The 26,641-nt window shown below is 26.2% G+C and overlaps 1 protein-coding gene across 2 annotated transcripts in view; it reads right to left on the bottom strand.

Moving 5' to 3' along the window:
- The window catches only part of LOC127286056 (zinc finger protein 91-like), a 64,809-nt gene extending 38,240 nt beyond the window's left edge, over window positions 1-26,569 (bottom strand). Inside the window, exons 1-6 of one of the 2 annotated variants that reach the window (XM_051312352.1) lie at window positions 26,403-26,569; window positions 22,648-22,849; window positions 21,625-22,019; window positions 21,287-21,524; window positions 19,804-19,981; window positions 17,860-17,994 (exon numbers count right to left, since the gene is read on the bottom strand). In XM_051312352.1, coding sequence (XP_051168309.1) covers window positions 17,860-17,994; window positions 19,804-19,981; window positions 21,287-21,524; window positions 21,625-22,019; window positions 22,648-22,821 — 1,120 coding nt within the window. In that variant the 5' untranslated portion in view covers window positions 22,822-22,849; window positions 26,403-26,569. Of the gene's footprint in view, window positions 1-17,859; window positions 17,995-19,803; window positions 19,982-21,286; window positions 21,525-21,624; window positions 22,020-22,647; window positions 22,850-25,573; window positions 25,739-26,402 lie in introns of those variants that run through there. The other variant, XM_051312360.1, reaches the window with a different exon arrangement.
- Window positions 26,570-26,641: the final 72 nt, after the last annotated feature.

Here is a 26,641-nt window from a genome sequence, read left to right as displayed (position 1 = left end):
AAAATTTACAAAAATCAGATGTACAATATTCTAAAATATTCATTGTACAGCGATAACAATAAACTTTCCCTATTAAAAGTCAATCGAGCTGATAATAAAATTAAATAAAACTAATCCCAGAAATTTGTTTATTAATATAGAAACAATTGATTAAAAAAAAAAATGGAGCAACATTCATTTTTAAATTATTTTTTTTTTCGTTAGACCAACAAATAGTTATACAATAGATACAAATTTTCTTAAATTACAATATTAACGTACTTTTTTCTTTTTAACAATTGTCAATTGAAAAATACTTTCCCATAACATTTTTTTATGTATATTCTCTCTAATAATAATAATAATAACAGATTAAAAGGTAACTTGACAAACTATTTATATATAAATCATCTAAAATAACTTAGTAGACCCAAAAATATACGAATATTGCACTAGGATTAAGAACAAACATTTGGTATTCGTTTTTGGCAGTTTTTTTTCTATATCTTTAAAATATTGATTTTTTTTAGAATAATTAAAATATTGTTTTTTTTTTTTGAATAATTAAAATATTAATTTTCTTTTTAGAATAATAATTAAAATACAATTTTTTACGAGCGTAAAAAATGTTTCTATCAAAATACAAATTTTCTTTATAAAAATGTTTTTAAAAAAAATTTACAATTTGACAAGATTTTTTTTTTTTAATACAGGTAACAGTAGATGAAATTTTAAAATTGATTTGGCGTTTAATATATTTGTCAAATTCCATCAGTTATAGAAAGAGATTTAGAAAAAAAAATTTTTTGTTACTAACATTTTTTTTTCCTATTATATTATATAAAATATGATACAATTATATAAAAATAGTTTCCTATTGTATCTACTCTCTAAATTTGAATTTATAAATTTTTTTTAATAAATTTGAATTACTAGCTGAATTTTTGTTTGGAATTAAATTAAAATTTAATTATAAATTGTCAATAAAAAAATAAAATAAAAATTTTTCCTATTTTATTCAGTAAAATTGAATTAATAAAAAAATTAATTCAAAAAAATGTTAGGAATTAAGTTACAATTTACTAATATAATGAATTACCAAGAAAAAATTTTTTTTTTTTTCACTAATTCTTTCAGTAAAATTTAATTAGTAAATTAATTTAAAAAATATTAGGAATTAAATTATAATGAATAATTAATAAAAGAATTTTTTTCAGTAATTCATTCAGTAAAATTCAATTAGTAAATTAATTCAAAAAAATGTTAGGAATTAAATTACAATTTAGTACAAAAAACGAAAGAAATTTTGGTTTCACTTATTCATGCAGTAAAATTGAATTAATAAATTATTTTTATAAAAATTAACTACTGAAATTTGAAATTTTACTAATAAGCAAAAAAAAAAAAATTTTTTTTTTCACTAATTCATCAGTAAAATTGAACTTGTAGTAAAAAGTCAATCACTAATTTAAATTAGTTAACACTTTTTTTTTGCAAAATTATATTGACATTTTTTAATAATTCAAATTTAGAGTGTAAAATTTAATAAATAGAATTCTACGTCTCACATTTTTTTTAAATATATACCGACTTTTTTTATAACAGGATGTATCTGTATATATATATATATATATATAAAATTAGTACTCCACTGCAAAAACTCTGCATTTTATAAAAAAAGATATTTTATGTAAAAAGAAATTTTTTTTGTAGGTTATGTAAATTTTTGTAGTAAAATTTAACATAAGTTTCATAAAAGTTGAGAAAAATATTTTAAAAACTACTTTTTATAAAATGTCTATTAAGGGAGAATCAGATAAACAATTGAAACAAAAAATTAGTCCAAATTCATATTTTCGAATCTTTAAATTAAAAAAATTTTAAATTTAATTCAGTGCAAGTGTAAACAATTTAATTTTTAACATTTTGAATCACTAAAAGTTACAGTTTAATAAAACTTACAATTTTCTGACAGTAGGAAACGAATTAGGTAACATAACCTAAAAATTCGACAATCGTTTTTTTATAGAGAAAATTTTTTAATTTTAATTTTTTTTCTCATCAAAATGCAACTTTTACTGAGTCAAAGTGTTTAAAAAAAAAAAAAATTTCTCACACTTTTATACAAAAACTTAATTAAAAATTTAATTTTCTTAATTGAAAATATAAAAATGTGAAGTTGAACTAACTTTTATTTTGACTGACGATTCGATTTTTCTTGATATTCCTTTACATTTTTTTACACTGAAAGAAAATATTTAAAAAATTTCAATTTGTCGAAAATTTAAAAAAAATAGTTTTTCAATTTAGGGAAAATGTGTCGAATAAGTGAAATATAAAAAGACTTTTGAAAATATATTTCAAATTTTAGTAAATATTTACGGAATTCACTATAATTTTTAGTAATTTTACTAATAATTTTTTAATTTTTATATTCTCTTTTCTGAGATTTATAATATTCTTTTATAACATATTTCTTTTATTTTGTCAGTTTTTCCCTAAATTGAAACATATTTACTAAAATTTCGCAAATATTTTCTTTCACTGTAGAGAAAAAAAATATACTACTTTCAAAAGAAATTTTTTTTTTTGTCGTAAATAAAATTTTTGTCTCAAATAAAAAATTTTATTTGTGTCAATTAAATTTTATTTTATTTTATATAAAAATAGAAATTTATTTCCACCAAATATGTTAATTTGAAAAAAAATTTCTTTCTGAGATAAATAAATTTTTTTCAAATTCAAATAAATAATATTAGGTTATGGAAGAAAATTTTTTTTTTTTTTAAATTTAGCAATTAAAACCATGCTTCTTTTTGCAGTGAATTGATGTGACACTTAAAAACAAAAATCTCGTCTAAAAATTGAAAAGAAAAAAAAAATATGTACAATTGATTTTCATCTACTGATATTGCAGTCGATTAATATTTTTAATTAAAAAAAAAGGGCAAAAACAAATTTTTATGTTTTTTTTTCGTTTAAATAAAATTTAAAAAAAAATTTTTTAAAATTGGAAAAACCAAAATATAATATACAACACTGAAATGAAATTTCGCAAATGACGATAAAAAAAATTGAAGAAAAAAAAATGATCTTGAAATGTTTGCGTCTATTTAGAGACAGTTCCACCATGTATATTGAGAATATGTTGTTTGAGATGATCAGGCCGGCAGAAATATTTTCCACAGAGAGTACAGGTGAAGGTATACCTCGAGCCAAGCCCACCACATTCGTATCTACTATGTCGTGTCAAACTCGATCTCGATCTATATCCTCTGCCACACATGACGCATCGAAATCTCAGGTCTCCTGATGGTAAACCACCCTCCATTGCAGGGCTTACTGTAAACATACAGGGAGGCTTTTTTACTTTTGGCTTTTTTCCAACAAACACACACGCTTATGGTTTTCTTTTTTTTTCTCATCGTCCATTAATTTTTTTCTTTTCTTTTTTGTTAATTTTTTTTCACCCCTCTTCATCACACTCACCATATCGCAAAAAAAAAAAAAAACAAAAAAAACGAAACACATTGTGCGCAGCAATTATACATGAAAATTTCAAAATTAATTTTCTTATTATTAAAAAACGGTTCTAAAATTAATTTTTTTAATAATTTACTTTTATTAATTTTATAATAAGAAAAACAAATTAATTCTATAATTTAATTTAGAAAAAAATTTTTTTTACAAATTAGAAAAAAAAATTATTTTTGTAAATAATTTAAAAGTAGCAAAAATATTTTTTTTAAGGCGCATAATTATTGAAAAGAGAAATAATGAATTGTAAACAATAATAATACTAAAAAGTAATAATAATTATAAAGTAATAATAAAAACAAATACTAATAATTAATTGTAATAAATATAAATAATAATTAACAAATAATTATAATAAAAATAACTAATAATAACAATATTTAAAAAATTAATTGAAAATATAAAAAGCAATTTAAAAAAAAAACTGCAAAAAAATTAGTTGAAAAAAAAAATTATGACCGTTAAAAATTGATTAGAAGGAAAAATGTTATGTGAAATGAATTTTTTTAAAAAAATAGTTCACACACACACAGATCCATAAAAAAGGGAAACAATTGAATTTCGTTTCTCTTTGTCTCGATAGCGAAAAAGCTCGAGGCAAGCGTGCAAAAAACGAAAGGCAAGACTCAAGCTCGTCCCAGTTGACTCAGCACAAATATTCAAAATTATAGAAACTTTTTTTCATACATTTAATTTTCATTTTTTTTATAATATATTTATATTCAATAATTATTAAATTATAATAAAAATAATAGTAAAAAAATAATAATAATAAAATTAATAATAATTAAAAAAAAGTACTAATAATTTTTGAAGAATTATTGAATTATTGAAATTATTCAAAAATTGAAAAAACAATTATTTTTTTCATAAAAACGAAACTTTGTGCAAAGTCGAAATTTTAGGCCGTTGGTTATTTACATGCTGACCCAAAACGAACAGCTTTTATTAGTCGTTTTTTTTTTTATACACCCGTGATGTCATAAATATATATATATATATAAAATTATTAATCCAGCCCAAATGTAAAAATGCCTCCTTGTATATTTTCACCCAACACATATCCACTTCGTCTCGGTGTGACGTCATTAAAAAAAAAAAAATTATCACCATCAATGAATTTCAATTTTTCTTAATAAATTTTCATTGTTTTTTTTTTTTTTTTTCACTGATCATGAATTTATATTTTTTAAAGTGACTTTTATATGAAACAATTTTTTTCCAACATGCACCAATTTAAATAATAATTAACCCTTAACTACTAATTTCAGATTATTATTTACAGAATGCAATTATTATTATTATTAAAAATAATTTATTAACAGAAAAAAAATATCAAGGATTTAAATAGAAGAATCAAATTATTAATTTACTGATTTCAAATCATTTTTTTCTTATATATACAGTAATTCAAAATCATTGAAATTATTTGAATTCCGTAATATATTGATTTTTATAAATTTATAAAAAAAAAATACCGAGTATTTTATCGTTTAGGTTAAAAAAAATATATATAATTTTCATGAGAAGTAGATATAAACAAATTGTAATTATGATAACAAAATTAATTATAAATTATTAATATCATAGTAAATATTATTAAAATCATAGTAATTTTTAATTTAATAATTGAATATCTATTTCAAATAAGATTTTTTTCAAAACGAAAAAATTCAACCGCTAATTATTAATGAGAGGGAGATGCGAGACATGAAAAGTGAATGATTTCGCAAATTTATTAAAATATAATAAAGTTGAATAAAAAATAACAACAACTTTGATTTTAAATTCTTTTATGAACAATTTAGATCTTAGCTCAAATATATAAATACAAATTATTATTCTCTTTTTTTTTTATAACTGACAAGAAAAAAATATAAAAATCTCAAAATTAAGATCTTTCTTTAAATTTAAATCCTGTTGACTAACGCCAAAAAAAAAACTGGAGCTCAAAAAGGATTTGCAGCAAAAGAATTTGGTCTCAAAAAAAAAAAACAGTCCAGAAAACTCACCTTTTTTTCAAAAAGATAAAAAAAAAGAAAAAGAAATAACGGAAATATTTAAAGAGACCTTTTTGTTAATATCACATATTTATGGAAATTGAAAAGATTTCTCTCAGTCAGGTTTCCAAAATTTGTAGAGCACACGAACATCCTTCGGTGTGACTGGTCGTTGCTGTTGTTGCTGAACCACCGACGCCACTGCTTCCAGTTTTTCACTTTCCGAAAAGCATTCAGTCATATGCCGCAGCAAACCACCTCTGTATTTGTAGCTACGACCACAGCTCGGACAGGATAGTCTCCGATAATCGGCCATGGGGTGTGAAATGACCCCACCACCACCACTTGTCTGAGAACGTGATGCATTGAATCCGCCAGCTGCAAGAATCGACCCCAAAGGACTAACTAAAGTTTCAATGCAATCCCTAATAATAATTTTTTTTTTCATTTCTTTATCCACATTTGATTTTTCTTCTCAAAAAAATTCCATCAATTTTTTTTTTTTTTTCAAAAGGAGGTACTCAAAAAGCTTATTTTTTCGAAAATTTGTTCTCACGACTGCAAATGTTTAATTTTTTTAAATCCATAGAAAAAAAGTGTTATAAAAAAGAAACTAAACGAAAAATTAATTTATAAAACTTTAAATAATTTTCAAATAGAAAAAAAAAAAACTATTTTCATAGAGAAAAAAAGAAATTCAAGAAACTATTATCAAAAAAAATACTATTTTCAAAAATGTAAAAAAAGATTTTTTTTCTCGAATTAAAAAATAAATTGCCAAAACTATACACCTGATCAAAAAAGTTAGTAAAGACAATAATATCGAATCATTCAAATGCTAAGTATAAAAAAAAAGTAATTTAGTTTGAAAATAATCTAACCTCGAAAAAACAACCAAGCTATGATTAATTCGATATTTGTAAATTTACAAGCTAAACCTGAAAAAGCGGGAAAGGTTTCACAAAATCACAAATGACAAAAAATAATTTTTGTTTTTTTTTTAATAAAAATTTGTTTTTATTCATTTCCTCTTTCTCCAATATTCCACACAAGATCAGTTTTTTTTTTTTCTTGGAAGCGCAGTTTTCCTCGAATTATTCGTATTTAAATAAGAGCTCGAAATATAGACTCGATTTGGAAAAATTTTTAAAATACTCAAAAAAATAAATTTTTTTTTCCGAGAAAAAAAAAAAAAAAAAAAAAAAAAAAAAAAAAAAAAATGAAAATTCATTTAGTTACTTTATAACCGTGAACATTGATCATATGTAAAGTTAGAGTCGAAGTATAATAAACCTTGTACGGACACATTGTACATTGGATCGTGGGATCCCTTCCACATTCGACCCTCTGATGACGTCGAAGTGAGCTGTATCTTTTGTAAACTCGTCTGCATCGTTCGCACTCCAAATTTGTCATTTGCCATAGACTCGAGGCTGGAAAAAGCAACTCGAGTGATTTTCACAGCGACGAGGCCTATCCTTAATCGCGTATTTTTCTTTTCTCTTTTTTTTTTTTAATTTTACTCGAGGGTTTAGTAAAATTTGCATTTCCACTTGAAAAATTTAAATTACTTTAATCTTTATAAACGAAATTTTAAGTTAATTTTTTTTTTAGAAGAAAAAACGAAAAAGTGGAAACACAAAAAAGTCTGTTAATGAGTTTCAGAAAAAAAATACTATTTTTTACTATTTTGTTTTTTTGTAATAAAAACTCATTTAGACAGACTTGTCGTTTTAATATATGAAAGAAAGTAAATATTACTGCAACACACGTCTGATTAGATTTTTGCAACAAATAGTCATTTATTAACAATATATATTTTTGTAAATACGAAGTTTCCTATATATGCACGCAGCATTTACATGTTTTTTCTCTTTTTTTTTTTGGTCAATGGTAATATGAAAAATAATCTTTAGAATTTACAATATTCTCTATATATATAAAAAATTCTATATAAAAATGTCGTAGATTTACAATTATTCTATTTCAAGTATAAAATTTTCCAAAAAAAAAAAAAATTAATAACAAATTTTAAACAAAAAAGAAGTAACAAAATAATACGTAATTTCGAAAAAAGAAACACTTTTCGCAATGTCTTATACATGTACAATAAGTGGATCCAACAAAATTAACGTCATTATTTCTTTTTTAAAGAAAGAATACGAGTATTTCAAAAAAATTAAATTTAACAATGCAAGATAAAAAAAATACTCGTTTTTTTTTTTTTTTTTAAAGATCCCTTTTTGGAAATTTGTTTTCCCCCTATTGGTAAATCCAGATTTTTGTTTTTGAAAAAAAAAAAAACACCTACCTGGATTTAGTCAAAAATGGTTTATTTTCAATTTTCCAATCAGGGATCACGAAAGAGTCTGGAGTTTCTTTCTCTCGAATAAGGTGCCAAATCGTGACCCGCTCTCTTTTGATGCGCCCTCATAATGTCCAGCCTTGTGAATCGTCTGTAGCAAGTCCCACAAATAAATTGCTTCTCAACTCCACATTCGTAACGTAGATGCCTATCCAAGCTGTATTGAACGGAATATCGCTTCCCACATCGTAAGCAACAATATCCAAGAATTGACTCTGAAACAACCATTTATCCCCCTTTCCACAATCATACACTATTTATTTATTTTTTTTCCCGGAAAAAAGAAGAACCCAATTTTTAACACCTTGAAACAAAATATTTCAGAGATTACAGTCGTTCGAAAAAATTGGGAAAATTTTTTTTTGGAAAATTATGAATTTTGTTCATATTTCGAGGAAAATGGGAAAAAAGAAAAGTGAATCGACTGGCAAAAAAATAAGTCCCTAATTTATTAGTCACCACAAATCGCAATTCAATAAACCCACCCACCCCTTTTCGGATTCAGAACTCATAATTAAATCCATGTACGTCAAAAACTTGAAAATCTTTTTTTTTCTTTCGACTTTCAAATTTATTTATCGACTCTTTTTTTACCAATGATTCCAGTAGTGGGAATAAAATTCAAAAATTTCAAACATTAATCAAGAATATTCGTCTGCGATTAAACGCAACGATTTCGTTGAATAATGTCTAAATTTTCAAAAAATCACCACAATACTACAATCTCTAAAAAAAATTGTTTTTCCGGTGATTATTCAATTTTTAAAATAAAATTAACTTTAGAAAAACCAAATAATCACGTAATTTTTTTTTTTTCTAATTTCGATATTGAGGCCTCCCCCTAACTCTCCATATTTTATTTTTGAAATTTTTCTCTAGAAAAAAAAGTTATGGAAAAAAAATAATATTGTCCACATAATGTTGAGACATTCCAGGCGCCATAGAATGCAACAATATGTCGAAAATAAAATTTTTTCTCACATTTTTATTTATTTTTGAAATTGCTAAATTGAAGTAACTAACGCTTTTGCTAAACATTCACGCACTCAAACTTACAAACGACACGAAATAGAATTTATCAACGAAGATTTTTCTTTTTTTAACGAAGCTGAAAAATAATATTGAAAAAACAAACAAAAAAAAAAAAATTTCCAAAATAAAAAGAAAAAAAAAATGTTTAGGAAAAAAAAAAAAATAAAAACGAAGAATTGGCGAGAAAAAATTGTTCAAAACGTACTGCTTGACAATTGATTTTCAATGAAGTGACAATTGTCATAGTGTAAATTACGAAAAATTTTTCTCAACATTTACCTTAAAGTAAATATTATCAACTAACAATATATGGAAATATATATATATATGTATATTAATTTATAATATCAAATTGTAATAATAAATAAATATAACATTGCTGAAAGAATTTTTGGCTTTAAATTACTGAAGTTTTTTGAATTTTAATAACTATTTTTATAATTTTAATAACTATTTTACAAATTTTAATTTGGTGAATTTTAACAGTTTTATTATTTTTTTTTTTTTACCATTTTTTTGAATTTTACTAACAAGTTTTTTTTTTCATTTTTCAATCAGCAATGCAATATTTTAATAAGATATAAAAAAGGGCGTCAAGCGCGCCGATACAACGCGCAAGACTAAATACTTACAGAACATATTTACCTTTTATCAATACCATTTTTTTTTTTAATTTTTTTTTACCATCCATTTTTGGAAAAATCATTTCCAATTTTTTCCATTCATCTCTCATTGGATTTTAAGTGTTTCTAAATTGAATTATAGTTTTCCCTTGAATTCGTTGATTTATCTTCTTTCTTCTTGAAATTAAAAAGAAAAGAAAAAAAAATCACGAACTTGCAAGATTCAAAAAGGAAACCATACAAGTTTATACACGAATTTACGAATCGAGAAATCAAACGGGATTTCTCAATCCATAAATAAAAATAAACACTTTTTTTTGATGAATTTAAGAAGAACGTTGAAGATTATTTTTTTTTTTTTTTGTAAACCAAGATATTTTAAGGCAAATTTCTTGGTTTTTGAAATAAAAAAAAACGTTCATCGAAAATCAAGCTGAAAATTAAATACAATATTAGATACAAGAAAAATAGCAACTTAATTATAAACATAATGAATTTATAATAAACATACATAAATTTATAATAAACATATATATGAAATTATAATTCACAAACGTTTATAAAAAAGATACTGAAAATATTTCAAATACAAATATCAATGCAAGTTTACTCGTTTATAAATGCCATTCTGTATGAATTTAAAAAAAAAAATCATACAGGTATTCAAATTTATAAACAAGTGAACAAGATATTTAAAAAAAAAATCGTTGCAAATTAACTAATTTATAAACATGACTTACATGAATTTTACAAAAAAAAAATTCACACAATCAAATGTTTAAAAAGAAGTTAAAAAGAAGCTGAAATATTAAATTCAAAATACAATATCGTTGCAAGTTAACTAATTTATAAACATTATTTACATGAATTCAAAAAATTCACATAAAACAAAACGTTTAGAAACAAGTTAACAATAAAACCTGAAATGCAAAAAGAAAAAAAAATCGTTGTAAATTAACTTATTTTTCAAACCAAACTCATATGAATTTTGACAATTCACACAGAATCAAATGTTTTGAAAATAAGTTAATAAAAAAAGCTGAAATAGAAAACAATCTTGAAGAAAATTAACCAATTAATAAACACACAATTTATGTGAATTTTGACAAAAAATTAATTCAAAATCCATATAATTAAATATGTTTAGAAATAAGTTAATAAAAAATGCTGAAATAGAAAACAAATCAACTAATTAATAAACACAATTTATGTGAATTTTGACAAAATTCAATCAAAATTAACATAATCAAATGTTTAAAAATAAGTTTAAAAAAAGCTGAATTAGAAAACAGAAAAATTAACTAATTAATAAACACGATATTTATGTGAATTTTGAATAATAAAAAAAAATTCACAATAAAATATGTTTAGAAATAAGTTAAAAATCTGTAATTGACAAATTAAGAAAATTTCGTTGAAAATTAATTAATTAATAAACACAATTTATATATGAATTTTAACAAAATTCACATAAATATGTTTAGAAATTAATTAATAAAAATGCTGAAATAGAAAATAAAAAAAAAAATTCGTTGCAAATTAACTGATTAATAAACACAATTTATGGGAATTTTGACAAAAATTCAAAATTCACATAATTAAATATGTTTAGAAATAAGTTAATAAAAAAGCTGAAAAAGAAAACAAATCAACTAATTAATAAACACAATTTATATGTGAATTTTGAAAAAAAAAAATTCACAATCAAATATGTTTAGAAATAAGTTAAAAATTTGCAATTGAAAAATTAAGAAAATTTCGTTGAAAATTAACTAATTAATAAACAAAATTTATATGTGAATTTAAAAAAAATACACATTAATATGTTTAGAAATAAGTTAATAAAAAACCTGTAATTGAAAAATTTTGAAGAAAATTTCGTTGAAAATTAACTGATTAATAAACACAATTTATTTGTAAATTTTAACAAAATTTACAATCAATGTTTAGAAATCAATTAATAAAAATCTGAAATTGAAGAGCATAAATTATTACAACGATTAAAATATGTCAACTAGTTAATAAACATATTATTTAAATGAATTTAAGACAAATTCACATAAAACAAAAGTTTCGAAACTAGTTAACAAAAAAATCTCCCAACTCACAAACATCGTTGCAAGTTAACTCATTTATAGACACGACTCACGAGAATTTACCAAAAAAAAATAATTTTTGGCAAACGTAAACAAATGTTTAGAAATAAGTTAACAAAAAAAGCTGAAATATAAAAAATAAAAAAAAAATGACAAATTGTCGAAAATAACAAATTGTCAATTTAAAAAAAAAAAAAAAAAAAAAAAAAAAAAAAAAAAAAAAAAAAAAAATTAGCAAATAGTAAAATCTTCTTTTACCTCTCATCCATTTTTCACTATCAACAAATGAAAAATGCATTTCGTACAATAGTGAAAAAAAAAAATAATTGAAGAAAAAAAGAAAAAAAAACTATTTGCAAAAATATCTGGAGGAAAAAAAAATAGATTTCAATTCTCATTGTCGAATCAGTGTTACATGACTCCACAATGAAAATGAATCACTGAAATGTTGAGTCAAGTTATTTCAAGAAAATATTTCCGACACGACAATGACGCAAGTTAAAAATTTCATTACGTTAAAAAATAAATAAATAAAATGCAGAAATTCTTTTAAACTCCCGTTAATTTCGTGTCAAAAATCATCAACTTGAAATATCTCGGGAAAAAAATGGCGCTAAAAGCAGCCAGTGATGAATTTCTCCAAAGATGACTTTAAACAAATTTCTTTTAATTCACGATAAAATTTATCAGTTAAACCACACTTTTTCAACCAAAAAAAAAAAAAAAAAACAAAAATTAAAAAAAGAGTAAAAAAAATTTGATTTATCCAAACATTATTTTACCGTAAAATAAAAATAATTCGTTTCGAAAAAAATTTTTAAAAAAATTTAAAAAAAATCTGAAAGAAAAATATTAATTAGACAAGAGAAAAATATACAAGTCAGGTCAAAAGCTCTAATTTAAAAAAAAGTCGAAACAAGAAAACAGTAATTTTAAACGAATAAAAAAAATTCATTTTAATCACTTTTTCCCGATTGTGTGCACTTTTTTTTTTGAAATAGAGATTTGACATAATAAATAATTGAGAAAATAAAATGAGTTACCAATACTATACCTAATTTTACCAGAAACTACCAAAATGTGGCCCCATTGGTTAATTACATGATCATTAATCTTGACTTGCAGACTGTGACCTCGTCTCGTCTTTTTCACTCTTCTCCGAAAGTTCAAAAATAGAACATTCGAATTAGAGACTCTTCGTTTACTGTATAAACGAAAAACTGAAATTGCAGTTTTTCGTCTTACAGAAACAATTTTTGTTTTTTAAAAAACACTCCCGATATTACAAAACAAAATTACTCCAAGTGAAAAAAAAAAATTCACACTCGGACTAAATATATTTCGCAATATTTACACAATAGTTATTTATTTTAAAAGCCAAAAAAAGTGACTTAAAATAAATAAACATATTGATGATAATCGAATAATGATGATGAAGAATATCAAAAAATCTCAAAATAAGATTTTTGAAAAGCAGCAACAACCGAAGAAAAAAAAACTGATTGAAACAAATTTTATAAATTATAAAAATTATTCAAATTTCAAAAAAGAAAAAAATATTTTTCTTGAATTTCGAAATATTTACTTTCATTCCAAAAAATTGTTTTCAATCAGCCAAAAAAGAAATAAAACACGCGCAAATGGAAAATAGCCTATTTTTTTCAAGATTTAAAAAAACAAATTTTGAAAAAAATATTTTCAATTTTCCAAATGCAGCAAAAAAAGGTACATAGTAAAATATAGAATGTAAAATTTTTAACTGAAAAAATATTCCCTTTAAATAATCGAATATTTAAATTAAATTTTCGCTTATTTAAATCAAAAAATTTTTTACAATTATTGAAAAATTACACCCAAGTCAAAAATATATTCGTCATTTATGAAAGCAAATACAGTTTTCATTCACTCAAAAAATTTCTCAATTTCTCTTTTTTCTCATACACGCAACAATATTTGAATTCAATAAAAATAATGACGAAAAAATATCAATGAAAATATTTTTTTTACCAATATTACCAATTTTTTTTACCAAAAGCTTCTTTTTCTCTCATCATTGAAGTTGCCTCTCTCTCCCTTCAGTCGTTGTTGTCTCCATAAATTCAGCGCTTGGAAAAAATTAATTCGTTGAAAAAGTCAACGAATCAAAATTTAAAACTCCATGCAGCCGACACTCAGGAAAAACACGGGAAAAAAAAATCTCGTATTCCAAAAAAAGTCGAAATTCGAGAAAAAAAAAAGAAAAACGAAAAGGGAAAAATCGAGGGGAAATTAAGAAACATACAAAAGGCATGCTTCTCAATTTTTTTTTCACGTTGGCGTTGTCATCAAAAATCGAATTCGTTCTTTAATTATTCGCAATCGAGAAATCGCTCGATCGCAAATAGAACATCGCGTTTTCATCTTGCAAAAAAATCTTCCTTCAATAAATCCAAATATGGTTTACCTAGACACTTGGAAAATAGAAAAAAAAAAAAAAAAGAAAAAGAGAAAGAAAGACAAGAAAATAATGGTATTCCACATCGATTCAATTTGAATACGATAAAGTACAATACCACATAAAATACAATCAACAATGTATATATAAAATGTGTGTGTATGAAACACTGTCAGTTATATTTTTCCCAAAAATAAAAATAGCGGTGTTATTTTTAAAAAAAATTTTTTTTGAAAATAACATCGACTTTTTTTTTTATTTCTTCGCCATATAACAGACAATAAAGAAATGTAATATGAAAATGAAGAGAACAGCATCATAATATAGTATAATAATATACAATACGGGGTTTTGTAGAAAAAAAAGGTACATATATACGGAATTCCTTTCATATAATATAAATAAGTAGATATGTAAATCGGGTTAATTATCTGATGTATATGCGTTACGAACAAAGAAGCGAGTTATGTACACGTGGTTAGTAAAAAAAAAAATCATTTTTAGCACGCGCTCGTTCTTAAGTCACAGAGAGAGAACCTATTTTTTAGAGAAAAATAGAAATTTTCATATTACCGCCACCAAAAAAATTGTTTTTTCATAAATTGTGTCTTTAGAAACGAGCGCGCCATTTTTCTTGTGAGTTAAGTGTAAATACACTACCGAAGGAAGCATGACATGCAAGACGAATTACGCAGAAAACGCACAACGGTAAAATGGGTTAAATATTGTGTCTACAAATAGAAAATTTAAAAAAGAAATAAAACAACGCACAGACCACAGTTTTGATCAAGGAGAAAGAATCGTTAAGAGAAACGAATCATTCTCGTGCAAAGAGAGAGAGAAAAAAAAAATTTACAAAACCTTCTCTGCGTTATCAATTTTTCCTTTTAAAAGTTCTCATTTCTAGACACAAAATTTCCAAGAGTATCCTCCTTTTTTTCAACTACGTGTGTAAAAAAAAAAATACTACCAAAAAAAAAAAAAAAAAAAAACACAAAACATGACTACGAGGGGTGCCTTCTGTTTTTTTTTGTTACTCAATTTTTTGAGGATTTAAAAGGGACTTTTTTTTAAAAATCAGGCCCGCGGCAAAAAAGGATTTTTTAAAGTGATTGTCCTAAAAGGAAAGTTCTTTGAAAATATTCCCCCTCTCCTTTTGTGACAATATTTTAAAAACCCTCTTTTACCGCCCCTGTTATTCACAAATAACACATGTAATAATCTGAGCTTTTCTACGCACTGCAGATAACGTGGCGCAACATCGGCGCTAAGAATGAAAGAAAAAAATAAACGATTTTTTTTTTGTTTAATGTGAAAAAAAAAAATGAATTTTTCATACTTGATTCTGACTCGGAACAATTATTTTTGGGCACCGTGTATTATAAAAAAGCATAAATAAAGAAAAATTTAGTCCTCTATTAACCGAAACCGTTAAAAATTTAAAATTATTCAAGGTAACAAGTCTCTGACGGTGAAATAAACGACCTCCGCCATCAATGCAAACACCTTCTTTGTGCTTTTTCAATTATTTTTTTTAAAATTTACACCGTCAAAACTTATTTCGAAACGAAATCATTTTTTCGAAAAAACAAATTAGCTAACTTTTTTCGAGAAAAAAAATTACTAGCATTTTTAGTGGATAATTTTTTTTTAGAGAAATTTACTATTTTTTTTGTAAGAGAATAAAATTTTAGTTCCGCACTGAAGTTCCACGCTGGCATTGACAGAGAGGTCGCTCCTCTCTCTCCGTTATTACCTGCTCTTCCCACGTTGGATCACCGCGCGCTTGGCGACCATTCTAAAAGGACCTAAATTTTATTTCGCATCGCGGATTTTTCCGAAACGAAAAAAAATAATAAAAGGAGGGCGTCGGGGAAAAAAAAAACGCGAATTTTATTTGCCAATATATTCTGTCTCTCTCTTTCCTGCAGCATCTGCCAACAACAGCTGCAGTTGTTTTGCAGATGCGGCTCTCAAAGGGGGAAAAGAGAGCAGATGTGCCGTGAATTCAGCCAGACGGGCAACGTTGCCAAGTCTAATATTTCTCTCACGAAGGGGAAAAACCCGATATTCAGCGAAAAAAAAAAAAAATTACCGTTAAATTCCGTTTCCATTTCTTTTTTTCTCCTGAAATAAATCGAATCAGCAGGTGTTTATTTTCCGATTTTTTCTGCCATCGCAAAAACCTCTTTCTTTGTCTTCTCTTTTTCCGCCTTTTTTTTCTGTCCCTTAATAAAAAAAAACCATAGAGAACGGATGTTTCTCTTTCTCTCTCTCTTCGTAACCGCCATTTTGTAAAAGCTTCGCCGCGAATACAAGGTCAACGGGTTTTCGTGGGAACAAAGATTCATATAAATCAACTCGGAATATATTTCTCTCGAATTCGCAATTTCTAATATAACAAAATCTTTTTTTGTAAATAATTTTCGTGTAATTCTGAAAAGTGTAGAAAATTTCCAGGACAGAGAGAGATGGTAAAAGAGAAAAGAAAGAAAATTACTGGTTTTGCGGAATAAAAAACTTTTTTTTCTGTGATATCATATTTTTCTTAGTTTCAAATTTCCCGTAGCAACGCAATCTTGATTTTTTAAAGTGTGTGAGTGTATCTCTGTAATATTTATATATATATATGTATAAAGTGTAATCTGACCTTTGACTAATCCGTTCTCACACACATTCGCACACAAAAAAGAAAAAGAATAATTGGCAAAATTCCTAACAGTCGCTAAAAATAAAATTTCCAACGACATTTCAACTAATCTGAAAATATGGAGAGGATTTTTTCCTTTAAAGAGAGGTCCTCAAAAAAAAAAATTTTGAGAAATAAAAAAAAAAAATCGTCAACGTTTTGTCAACATTTTTTTTTCTCGCGCATCTCGTTTCTCTCCCTCTGCATTGGCCAAAGAGAGAAAAAAAAATCTGCTTTTTTGCAAAAAAGCAGACCAATGAAAATAACTTTTGAGAATTTCCATTTCCTTTTTTCAAATTGGTGGAGACTGCTTCTTGATATGGTCTCAATTTTTATTTTCAGAGGAGAGAGAGGTCGAGACGTCGCGTTGCGAGGGTGATAAAAAAAAAAGTTATTCAATTTTAGAGGACACTATAAACGTAAAAAAAAAAAAAAAATTTTTTCCAAAAAAAATTGAAACCTCGCATCGCGACTTGAATTTGAAAAAAAAAACCAAGAAACAATTATACAAGAAACCATAAACATTTTTTCCAATGAAAAAAAAGCTACGTGCCCTAGCCAGAAAGAAGCTCTTTCAGAGACAGTGCTACTCTTGAACATACCGAAATTCAAGTTGAACCACGTTATCCAGCAGCGAAAAAAACCCTGTCCCGCCTGCGCAATGGGCACTTTATTCCGGCGCATCTTTTTTTTTTTTTTTTCTTTGATACGCTACGGAAAAATTCCAAATAGTACTTTTTTTTCGAATAAGCGTTAAAAGAAAATTGTTTCACGAGAATTTTTAAATTAACTTTCAAAATCGAGTAAAATTAAACTTATTTCAAAAAAAGTACATTTGCGTTTTTTTAATATGAAATTAAGACTAGTGACTGACAAAAAAAAAATAAATTCTTTTTGCTCAGTCAATGTCAAAAAAAATGATTGAATCGAAGACTTCTTTCGAGAGAAAAAAAAGTCATCGAAACTATCGACTTTTTTTTTTTTTTTTTTTTTTTTTCTAATGATCGAAAGTCGATCTTAGTAATTGATTGTAATTGTGCCAATTAAGAGTGCCTATTGTTACGGGGGTCAGTGGTAATTGAGAACTGGCGATGATGAACGTACCTTGGGAGTCCCTTTGCGCTTGGACGGCTTCATGGGCTGCAAGAAAGACTTCATCTTGCGTTCCAGGTCCACCAGCCACTGAGCCGACTCCACCCGCATTACTCCTATCACCCGTTACGTGCCACGCCGCTAAGCCTATTCAAAACGCGACCAAAAAAAAAGCGGGGAAAAAAAACCAACCATGCTTCTATTAGTAAAAATTTCCAAAAATTCAATTTTAAAAAATGAAATTTATTTCAAAAAAATTAATTAAAAAATGAAATTTCAAAAAAAAATTAATCAAACAATGCAATTACAAAATTAAAAAAAAAAATTATTTAATTACAATTGAAAAAGAAAGTGTCAATATTATTTTGTGACAAAAATTTTTCTCATACTGTACGTGATGTTTTTTGACGATTAAAAAAAATCTTATTTTGTACAACTAAATTAATTTTTAAATTTAAAAATGTACAAAATAAAATTTTAATAATTGTGCAATTAACAACGTCTGTACAATTTGTTACAAAAAAATTTTCTGTACAAAAAACTAATATGGACATGAAAATTTATTTTTTTGCACTTGATTTGAAAAAATAAAATTCGCAAAGTTTGAACGTAGAATAAATATTTGCCAAATACAGACACATGAGGGACACATGAATCAGTAAAAAGCTCCACGTCAATCTTAACGTTTTTTATCTTTCGAAAAAAAATGCAAATAAATTTTTTTCGAAAAAAAATTGAATTTTGATCCGAATGTTATTTTCATTTAAACTAATTGAATTTTAATGTTTAATAAATTAATCCTCAATGAATTAAATTTCAATTAATATTGAACGAATTTTCAATTTAAAAAAAAAGAAAAAACAGGCGCAGAGTTAGGTAATAAAAAACGAGCGTTGGAAAATAAATCTATCAAGAATTTAAGATGGAAACACATACGTTTATTACGTAAGGCATCCAAGTCTCAAGTAATAGACACTAACACATCTTTACAAATCACAAGTCTTAAATAATTTTTAAAATACAATCTAACGACGTTTATACAAGGAAAAATATTCCACAATACTGTTCTTCTTTTTCTCAAACTCAGTCTTTCATAAAACAACAAGTCAATAAAACCACTATTTTCAAACAATATTTTGCTTCAAAAAAAAAAAATAAAATTTTCAAAACCGAAAAATAAATTTTTATTAGAAAAAACAAAAAATCGAATTTTTAAACATTTATAATTATTCTTAAATATAATTATTTTTTTTATATAATTTAAATATTCAATTAAAATTAATTTACAAAAAAAATAAATAATTTTAATTGAATATTTAAATTATGATTGTCTATGTCGAAATGTAGGGGCGGCGTTTGGTTGAATCCATCGCCTTCTCACAACATTCAATTTTTTCAAATAAAATTGTAGAGTTGAACGATTAATTCCATACATTTCGGATGCTTGAGTTGTACTCACACCCTGATGTAATATCGCCTCCAGCGACATTTTAACCGAATCTAAACTATATTTTCGACCCTGTTTACTTGCCAATGATTTAAGTAACGCGCCTACGTCAACATCTTGAGTCATTCGTCTCGTATTTGGCCTTTTTTTACAATCGAGGAAATGAGTTGCCCAAAGGGCACCACCACCCGACCCCCCACCTGTAACGAGGAAACCCAAACTAGTGCCACCGTCCAAAATTAGTTTAACGTCCCAAAAAAATAATATATAAAACACATCACGATCCTATTATTTTTTTTTTCTTTTTGTAATTTCTAATTTAATTCTAAAAATATATATTTTTTTTAATTTTTCCTTTGATAAATAAATTTTAATTATTTTAAAGTCTTGTTGAGAAATGAAGACTGAATTTTGTGTACTTAAAACTGCGTCCTGTTTTTTAATATACGGAAATAAAAATGTTTTTTTTTTTTTTTTCTAGAAAAAGAAAATTGGAGGAATAAACTCACCAGGATGTTGGTTAGGGTCGTGTGAACTTGGACCAGCCCTATTACTATCTTCCATTTCGTTAAGGTCATTCATATCGTCATCTAACGTTAAGTCTTCCACACTCTCCTCCGGGTCGTCCAAATATTCGGACTTTGGTTGTATCATGTCTTCGGTAGGTTCAGGTTTTTCGACAGGTAGCTGCAAAAATAATAACAAAAACGAAAAATTAAATTAAAATTTCTTTTTAAATTTTACATAAATTATTCTATTTAACTTTATGTAAAAATTCCATTCATTCTAATTTACAAATTCAATTTTTTATTTTTTAATGAAATTTTTAATTTTACTTAAAAAAATATAAATTTATTTCAAAAAAATATTTAATTTTATAATAATTATAAAATGTTTTTAATTTTGTATGGAAAATCTATTTTTTTCAAAAAAAATATTTGACTTTACAATTTTTTACCGTAAATATATTTAATTTTATAATTTGTAATTCATTTTTTTTTCTTATCTTTTTAAAAATAAAATTTTATATGAAAAATCTAATTTTTAAGAAAATATTTAATTTTTATAATTATTTTTTTTCCCCCTTTACCTATTATAATTTAGTACAGGCAAAAAAAATCTTTATCTAGAACAGCAATATGTTTCACTAAAACAATGAAAGCTTTTGCTATTCTAGAGAAATATATCTTTGCGTGTACATTTCTACAAAAAGGCGTTTCTATTTTTCTTTTTAAGCCCATTTACACTATAGTCTTATTAATTTTATATGAAAAATATCGATCTTTTTTTGTTAATGAAATATTTTTTTTTAAAAAAGAAAAAAAATTCTAATTTTTCGGAAAAATATTCAATTTTGAGTCAAAAAAAAATTTTATTTTACAGAAAATATTTAATTTCATATAAAAAAAATTCTATTTTTATTTTCTGTAATATTTGATTTTCTGCAAAAATTCTAATTTTCCAGGAAAATATTTAATTTTATAATTATAAAAACAGTTTTTTTTTGTATATTTTCCAATTTAAATGGAAACCAAATTTTTATTTTTCCTAATAAAATACGTAATTTGCTGTAAAAATTCGAATTTTCCAATTTAAATGGAAACAAAATTTTTATTTTTCCTAATAAAATACGTAATTTGTTATAAAAATTCGAATTTTCCAAAAGAAAATTATAAAAAATCATCTATTTTTTTAATTTTCATTTTTTCTTTTTTTTTTGCAATAAAATAACTCAATTTTCTATAAAAATACAAATTTTTCATTAAAATCTCAAAAAATTTTCTAATAAAAAAGAAAAAAATTATCTCGTATCGTTTCCGATCTGCAAGTTTAAAAAAAAACTCATCTCACAGGAGGATAGAATACGAAGTATGATATACCAACGAAGCGAAAGAAGAGAGCCAAAAAAAAGCTAACCCCTTTTAGAACGCTGGCAAACATATTTCATATAAAAAAATTTAATTTCGCAAAAAAAGAGAAATCAATGCCAACCTGAAGCATTTCGTCGGCGGGTTTCGTCAACTGTTGCATGAGCGCCGACCTGCCAAGCGAATCAGCAGGATCGGCATGGGACTTCTCATCAGCAACAGGAGCAACTCCCAAAGCCGGAATGGCTTGTTGAGTCATATCACTAGAGTTAGATTCATGATTTTCTATAGAATTATCCTCGCCGACGCTTCTTCTTCTAAGTCTTTTTCTCTTTCGGGAGACTGGACTTTGTGAACCTTCCCTATAAATAGAAAAAGAGGAAAAAATAGTTTTAAAAAATTTGTTAAAAATACAAAATTTACCATATTTTATGTAAAAATAATTGTTTTTTCGTTTCTTACCTGGAGGAGATACCTTTGGGTATAGAGGGGCTGGCGGAGTCTTCGGGTAAATCACCAACAGAGCTCTGTGCCAAACTCTGCCTAGGAACTTTGCTGTTCTTTTCTATTGTGAGACCGGAAGACGCATGTGGAATGTCTAACGACGGAGCTGTCGATTGTGAGCTGACTTTACTTTGCCTGGTGTCTGGTTTCGGACAACCATTGCCACCAGTTCTACTTTCCGAGAGGCCTTTTATTTGTAAAGACTCTGCGGCCTTTAGGAGGGCTGCCAATTGGTCTTGGGAGATATTCACTTCTCCCCTGTACATGTAGTCCATCATGGCTTTTAATTCCTTAAACTTAACATCTTTGAGTATAAACACTGGGTGCTTATCGTAATGTTCGCTGAGGAGGCCCTGTAAAAAAAAAAAAAATTCATATTTCAAAATATATAAAAATTATTTTCCTAATATAGAAAAAATATTTTAAATTTCTATATTTAAAAAAAGAAAAAGGTATGGAAAAATTTTCACCACCCCTTTGACCCCCTGATGAGTTTAAATAAGAACAAATGATTCCTTCAATGAATAGAGAGAATTATAGCGGTGGTTTCCCCCCCCCCCCGTTATATAGTCTGGTAGAATCCCAGGGCAAGTGCCCTGGAAATCGGCCATCTTGCTTTCCCTGTATTGATCAGGAGAAACCAAGAGGGGATTCAGGCTATACTTCTGCCCCCCCCCCTACTACAGTTTGCGCAAGCGACGGCACAAACCATAAACCCATACCTGCCCCCGCCCAAGCGGCGAACAAGATGAACGGCCATCTTGTTTCTACTTTAGTCTCCAGACTCTAGTATTGATTAAATTTCCAAAAGTCTGAAAAAGAAACAATTCTTTTGCCAAAAAAAAAAACTACTTTTTTTGCAAATTTCCCCCAAAAAAATAGCAAAAAAGAGCATGAAAATTTTTTTCCATGACCTTTTTTCAAATTCCTGTAAGAAAAAATAGAATTAGAAAGAAAATTTTAATTTTGCAAAAAACTCACCTCAAAGTATGGACTGCATGCGGAGAGGACCACTTTGTGGGCCTTTAGGTACTTCCCCTCCGCTGCTAATGTGCAATCCACTAATGTACCGGATTCTAGTAACGTGTCAAAGTTTTGTATTAATGTCGTTTGGTGGTTGTTCCACCTTAGGCAGAACTGTTGATCGTCCTCCATTCTGCTTAATTCTCGTTATCTTGTCAGACTATCCAGGTTGAAAGTAGAAACCAATACGGAAACGAGAAAAAAAAATCAATTCAAAAATTCGTTATGCTACCTTTTTCGTTTTAATAATTGAAACATAATTGATAAACAATTTTGTGAAACTTTTTTTCGTAATTAAAAATCGCGTTTTTTTGTCGACTACGCGTTTAATCAAGTCTTGTGTGTGAGAACCCGGACCCGCAAGCTCTGCAACCAAACGTGGAAGCTTCCAAAATGGCTGTGATGCAAGCGCGTCGGTCGGGGACGACGAGCCTTTCCCTTTGTGCGTATTCCCCTAACGGTATTAAATGTTGGGAGAAGGAAAAATGGTGGGGATGATGCGGGAGGACGCGCTTCTATAGCGCATGCGATTCCAGCGAGGCTGCGCAACAAGAAAGCGCAATCGTGGTTTTTTCTTTTTTTTTTTTTAATTCTTTCTTTGCTTTTTTGTTGCTGCGACCCCAACTCCCCAGGACCGAATCAACCATTGACCTCGCCCGGGTATCCGGCTCAATTGGATTTTTCATCTCTCGGCTTTTTTTCCTCGTGTGGCGAGTCTTTCTTTTTTTTTTATTAAACGTTTGAAAATCAATATTTGCTTGAAATGAGGTTTGGCAAAAAAAAAAAATTGTAAAAATCTTTTTTAAATTATAAATTTCAGGCGAATTGAAAAATTTTAAAAATATTTGCAAAAAAAAAAAAATTTTAGAAATAATTCTTTTGAAAAATCAAATTTTAGATTTGTTTAAAAAAAATGAAATTTAGAAATAATTCTTTTTAATAAAAAACAAAATTCTAGAAATTATAGAAAAAATGAAAATTAGAAATAATTGTTAAAAGAAAATTTAATAATTGTTAAAAGAAAAATTTAGCAAAATTCCTTTTTTAAAAATTAAGAATTTAGAAATAATTGTTCAAAAAAAATTAAATTCAGCAATATTCCTTTTTATTAAAAATATTGATTTTGGGAATAATTGTTTAAAAAAGCAAAATTGATCAATATTTCTTTATAAAAATTGCAATTTTCAAAAATAATTTCCTTTCATAATTAAATTTGCAAAATAATTATTTTAAAAAAATAATTAAATTTGCAAAATAATTATTTTAAAAAAATAATTAAATTTGCAAAACAATTATTTGAAAAAATAATTAAATTTGCAAAAAAAATATTTGAAAAAATAATTAAATTTGCAAAACAATTATTTGTAAATAACCGCGGGAGGATTGTGATAAATAAATAAAATTGCAAAAAGTAATTTCAATTAAAATTCGAAGTTGATTTTTAAAAAATTTAATAAATAAACAATTTATTAAAATAAATTATTCAATTATTAAGAATATCAAAATTTATACAATTGAATTTTTAGGTGGCAAATAAAATTTTATTTCTCTGTCAATTTAAAAAAAAATAAAAAAGAAAGTAAAAAATTAGAATTTGAAAAATAATTAGAATCAGCATTAAATAAAAATTAATTCATTATTATTAAACTGTGCTTCGATTATTGAACTTTATTGAAATTGCGTACAAAGAAAATCAATAAAACTGCGCATGCAGCAATGTGCAGTTGCTGTTTCATCGATAAACCATGAAACGAGGGACTCAATTTTCACAAAGTTGAGAAAACATTCAGTTTAATAAAAATACAAAATTAAATATTATTTAATTATAAATTGGTGCTTTTATAAATAAAATATTTACTATTGGCAAAAAATTTTCATATTTAGTCAAATTTACAAATATGGAAAAATTATACTAAAAAGATAAAAACAAAATAAAATTTCGAAAGTAAAAAAATATTACGAAAAAAAAAATATCAAATCCTAATAAATTTGTTTAATTAGTTTAAAAACGAATTATTCCCATAAATGAATTATTAAAAATTTTGATATTAATCGGGATACATAAATTGTAAATATATTAAAAAATGAAAATATCAAAACAATTTCAGTAATAAATATTAAAAGAAGAAACGTATAAAAACGATTAGCCTACATAAAAAAAAAAAAAATGACGAAATAAAGGGAAATATATTCTCGGAAGACTCCCGTTATTGATCCAAGAAGTACCATGGAAACCATATTCCACTTCCATTTCAAAATGGAAGCCTTCCACGCAGACTGGAAAAATCAATTTGGTACTTCACCCAACATGCGCGAAACACCGGCATCGATTTACCCAGATAAAAAAAAAAAATATCGCGCATGTGTGCAATAATGATTGTCAAATGTACACAGGATTCGCAACATTGCATAATCTATTTATAATCAGTCAGGCCACTTACATCATTCTTTATAACTATGCAATGCATATGTATAAGAAAAATAAAAACAAACAAGACAAATAAATGGTTTTTCCAACTTTTTAAAGAATACCGTAAATTTAACCGTAGAAACATCTAGACCAAGTGAAATTTCAATATGGCCGTCAAACAAGTTACTTGGGAACAAAATGGCCTGATGACGAGTCACTTGGAAAATGCCATTAAAGGAAATTATGAAAAATTAGGGAAAAAAAAAAAAAAAGCGAAAAAATAATAAAAAGACATTTAAATGTAAAACCGAATTTGTAATAAAAATAGTGGGGGGGGAAATAAACACGTTTTAACTTGAATAGCACGATACGCCCATCGATTTTTTTTCCTTCTCTTAATTATCACGAAATAATTGCAAATTTTATATTTGTTATCACAATTTAAAAATAATAGTGACGTGAAAGTTCACTTACCCCACTTTAGATTAAAAAGAAGTCTAATATCACAGTTTAAAATGGGTGAAAATCGCGAAGCTCAGAGAGCGTCGGTACACGACGAACGCTTCCCTTTTCAATAATGGCGTAGCGCAGGCAGCCTTCCACTTCAATGCAGGCTTCCCGACAGGATAAAAAAGAAAACCCCACTGACATGCGCACTAGGGAAAAGGAGAGGCGAATCGACCACAATTGTGAGAAAATAAAAAAAAAAAAAAAGAAAAGGGAACAGCCCAACCCGGTTTTTAATCCTGTAATTATCAGAAAAAATTTACCTTTTTTTTTTCTAAAAAGTAAAAAAAAAAATGTCGATTCACGATTAATGAAAATCGATTTTATAATGCAACACTAAAAAAGAAAAAATCGAAAAAAATCACGAAACGAATTAATTTGAAATTTAATTTAAAGAGTTCACAAAAATTAAAAAAAGAAAACCATTTGAAAATAATAGGCCGACGACCGCGAGGCAGGAAAAGCTAAATCGATAATGGCTGACTGGCGTTGCTTTGTAGGACAAAATGGCGAGTGTAATCACTTTTAAAAAGCTTCGACGAACACGGAATATATTATTTTTCTTCGAAGCTTTTTAATATCACACAAAAAAAAACCCTCTCCAGCTGAAATTAAACACGAAAATAAAAAAAAAAAATCAAACGCGCGATTAAATTGAGGAAAAAAAAATTGTCAAGAGAAATGACGCCATGACCTGAATTCACCGAAGTCGAAAAAAGTTACACAAAATTGTCACGAAAAAAAATGCACAAATATAAGAAAAAAAAAAAAATTGGTTAAAGAAAGATAAACTTACTTTGACGCAGTCTTCTTATTATCACAGTAGGACGAATCCTTGGGGGAAGAACTGCGCATCCGGACTCTCAGCGCACACTATATCCTCTCTTGTCGAGTTCTTTTTACACAATGGCCACGATGGGAGACACGCTATAACGATCTTTACGGGTCCTACATCCCTTCGAGCAAGGAACACGGAAACGAACATTGGTTTGGCGGGGTGACGCGGCGCATAAACCAATTTTTGCTCAACTGCGC

Source organism: Leptopilina boulardi, unplaced genomic scaffold (genome assembly GCF_019393585.1).
Source record: "Leptopilina boulardi isolate dan_hultmark-lab unplaced genomic scaffold, ZJU_Lbou_2.1 LbouV2_121, whole genome shotgun sequence".
Taxonomy (NCBI): domain Eukaryota; kingdom Metazoa; phylum Arthropoda; class Insecta; order Hymenoptera; family Figitidae; genus Leptopilina; species Leptopilina boulardi.
Note: the sequence above shows the minus strand (reverse complement) of the source record. Positions and strands in the feature narration are given on the sequence as shown.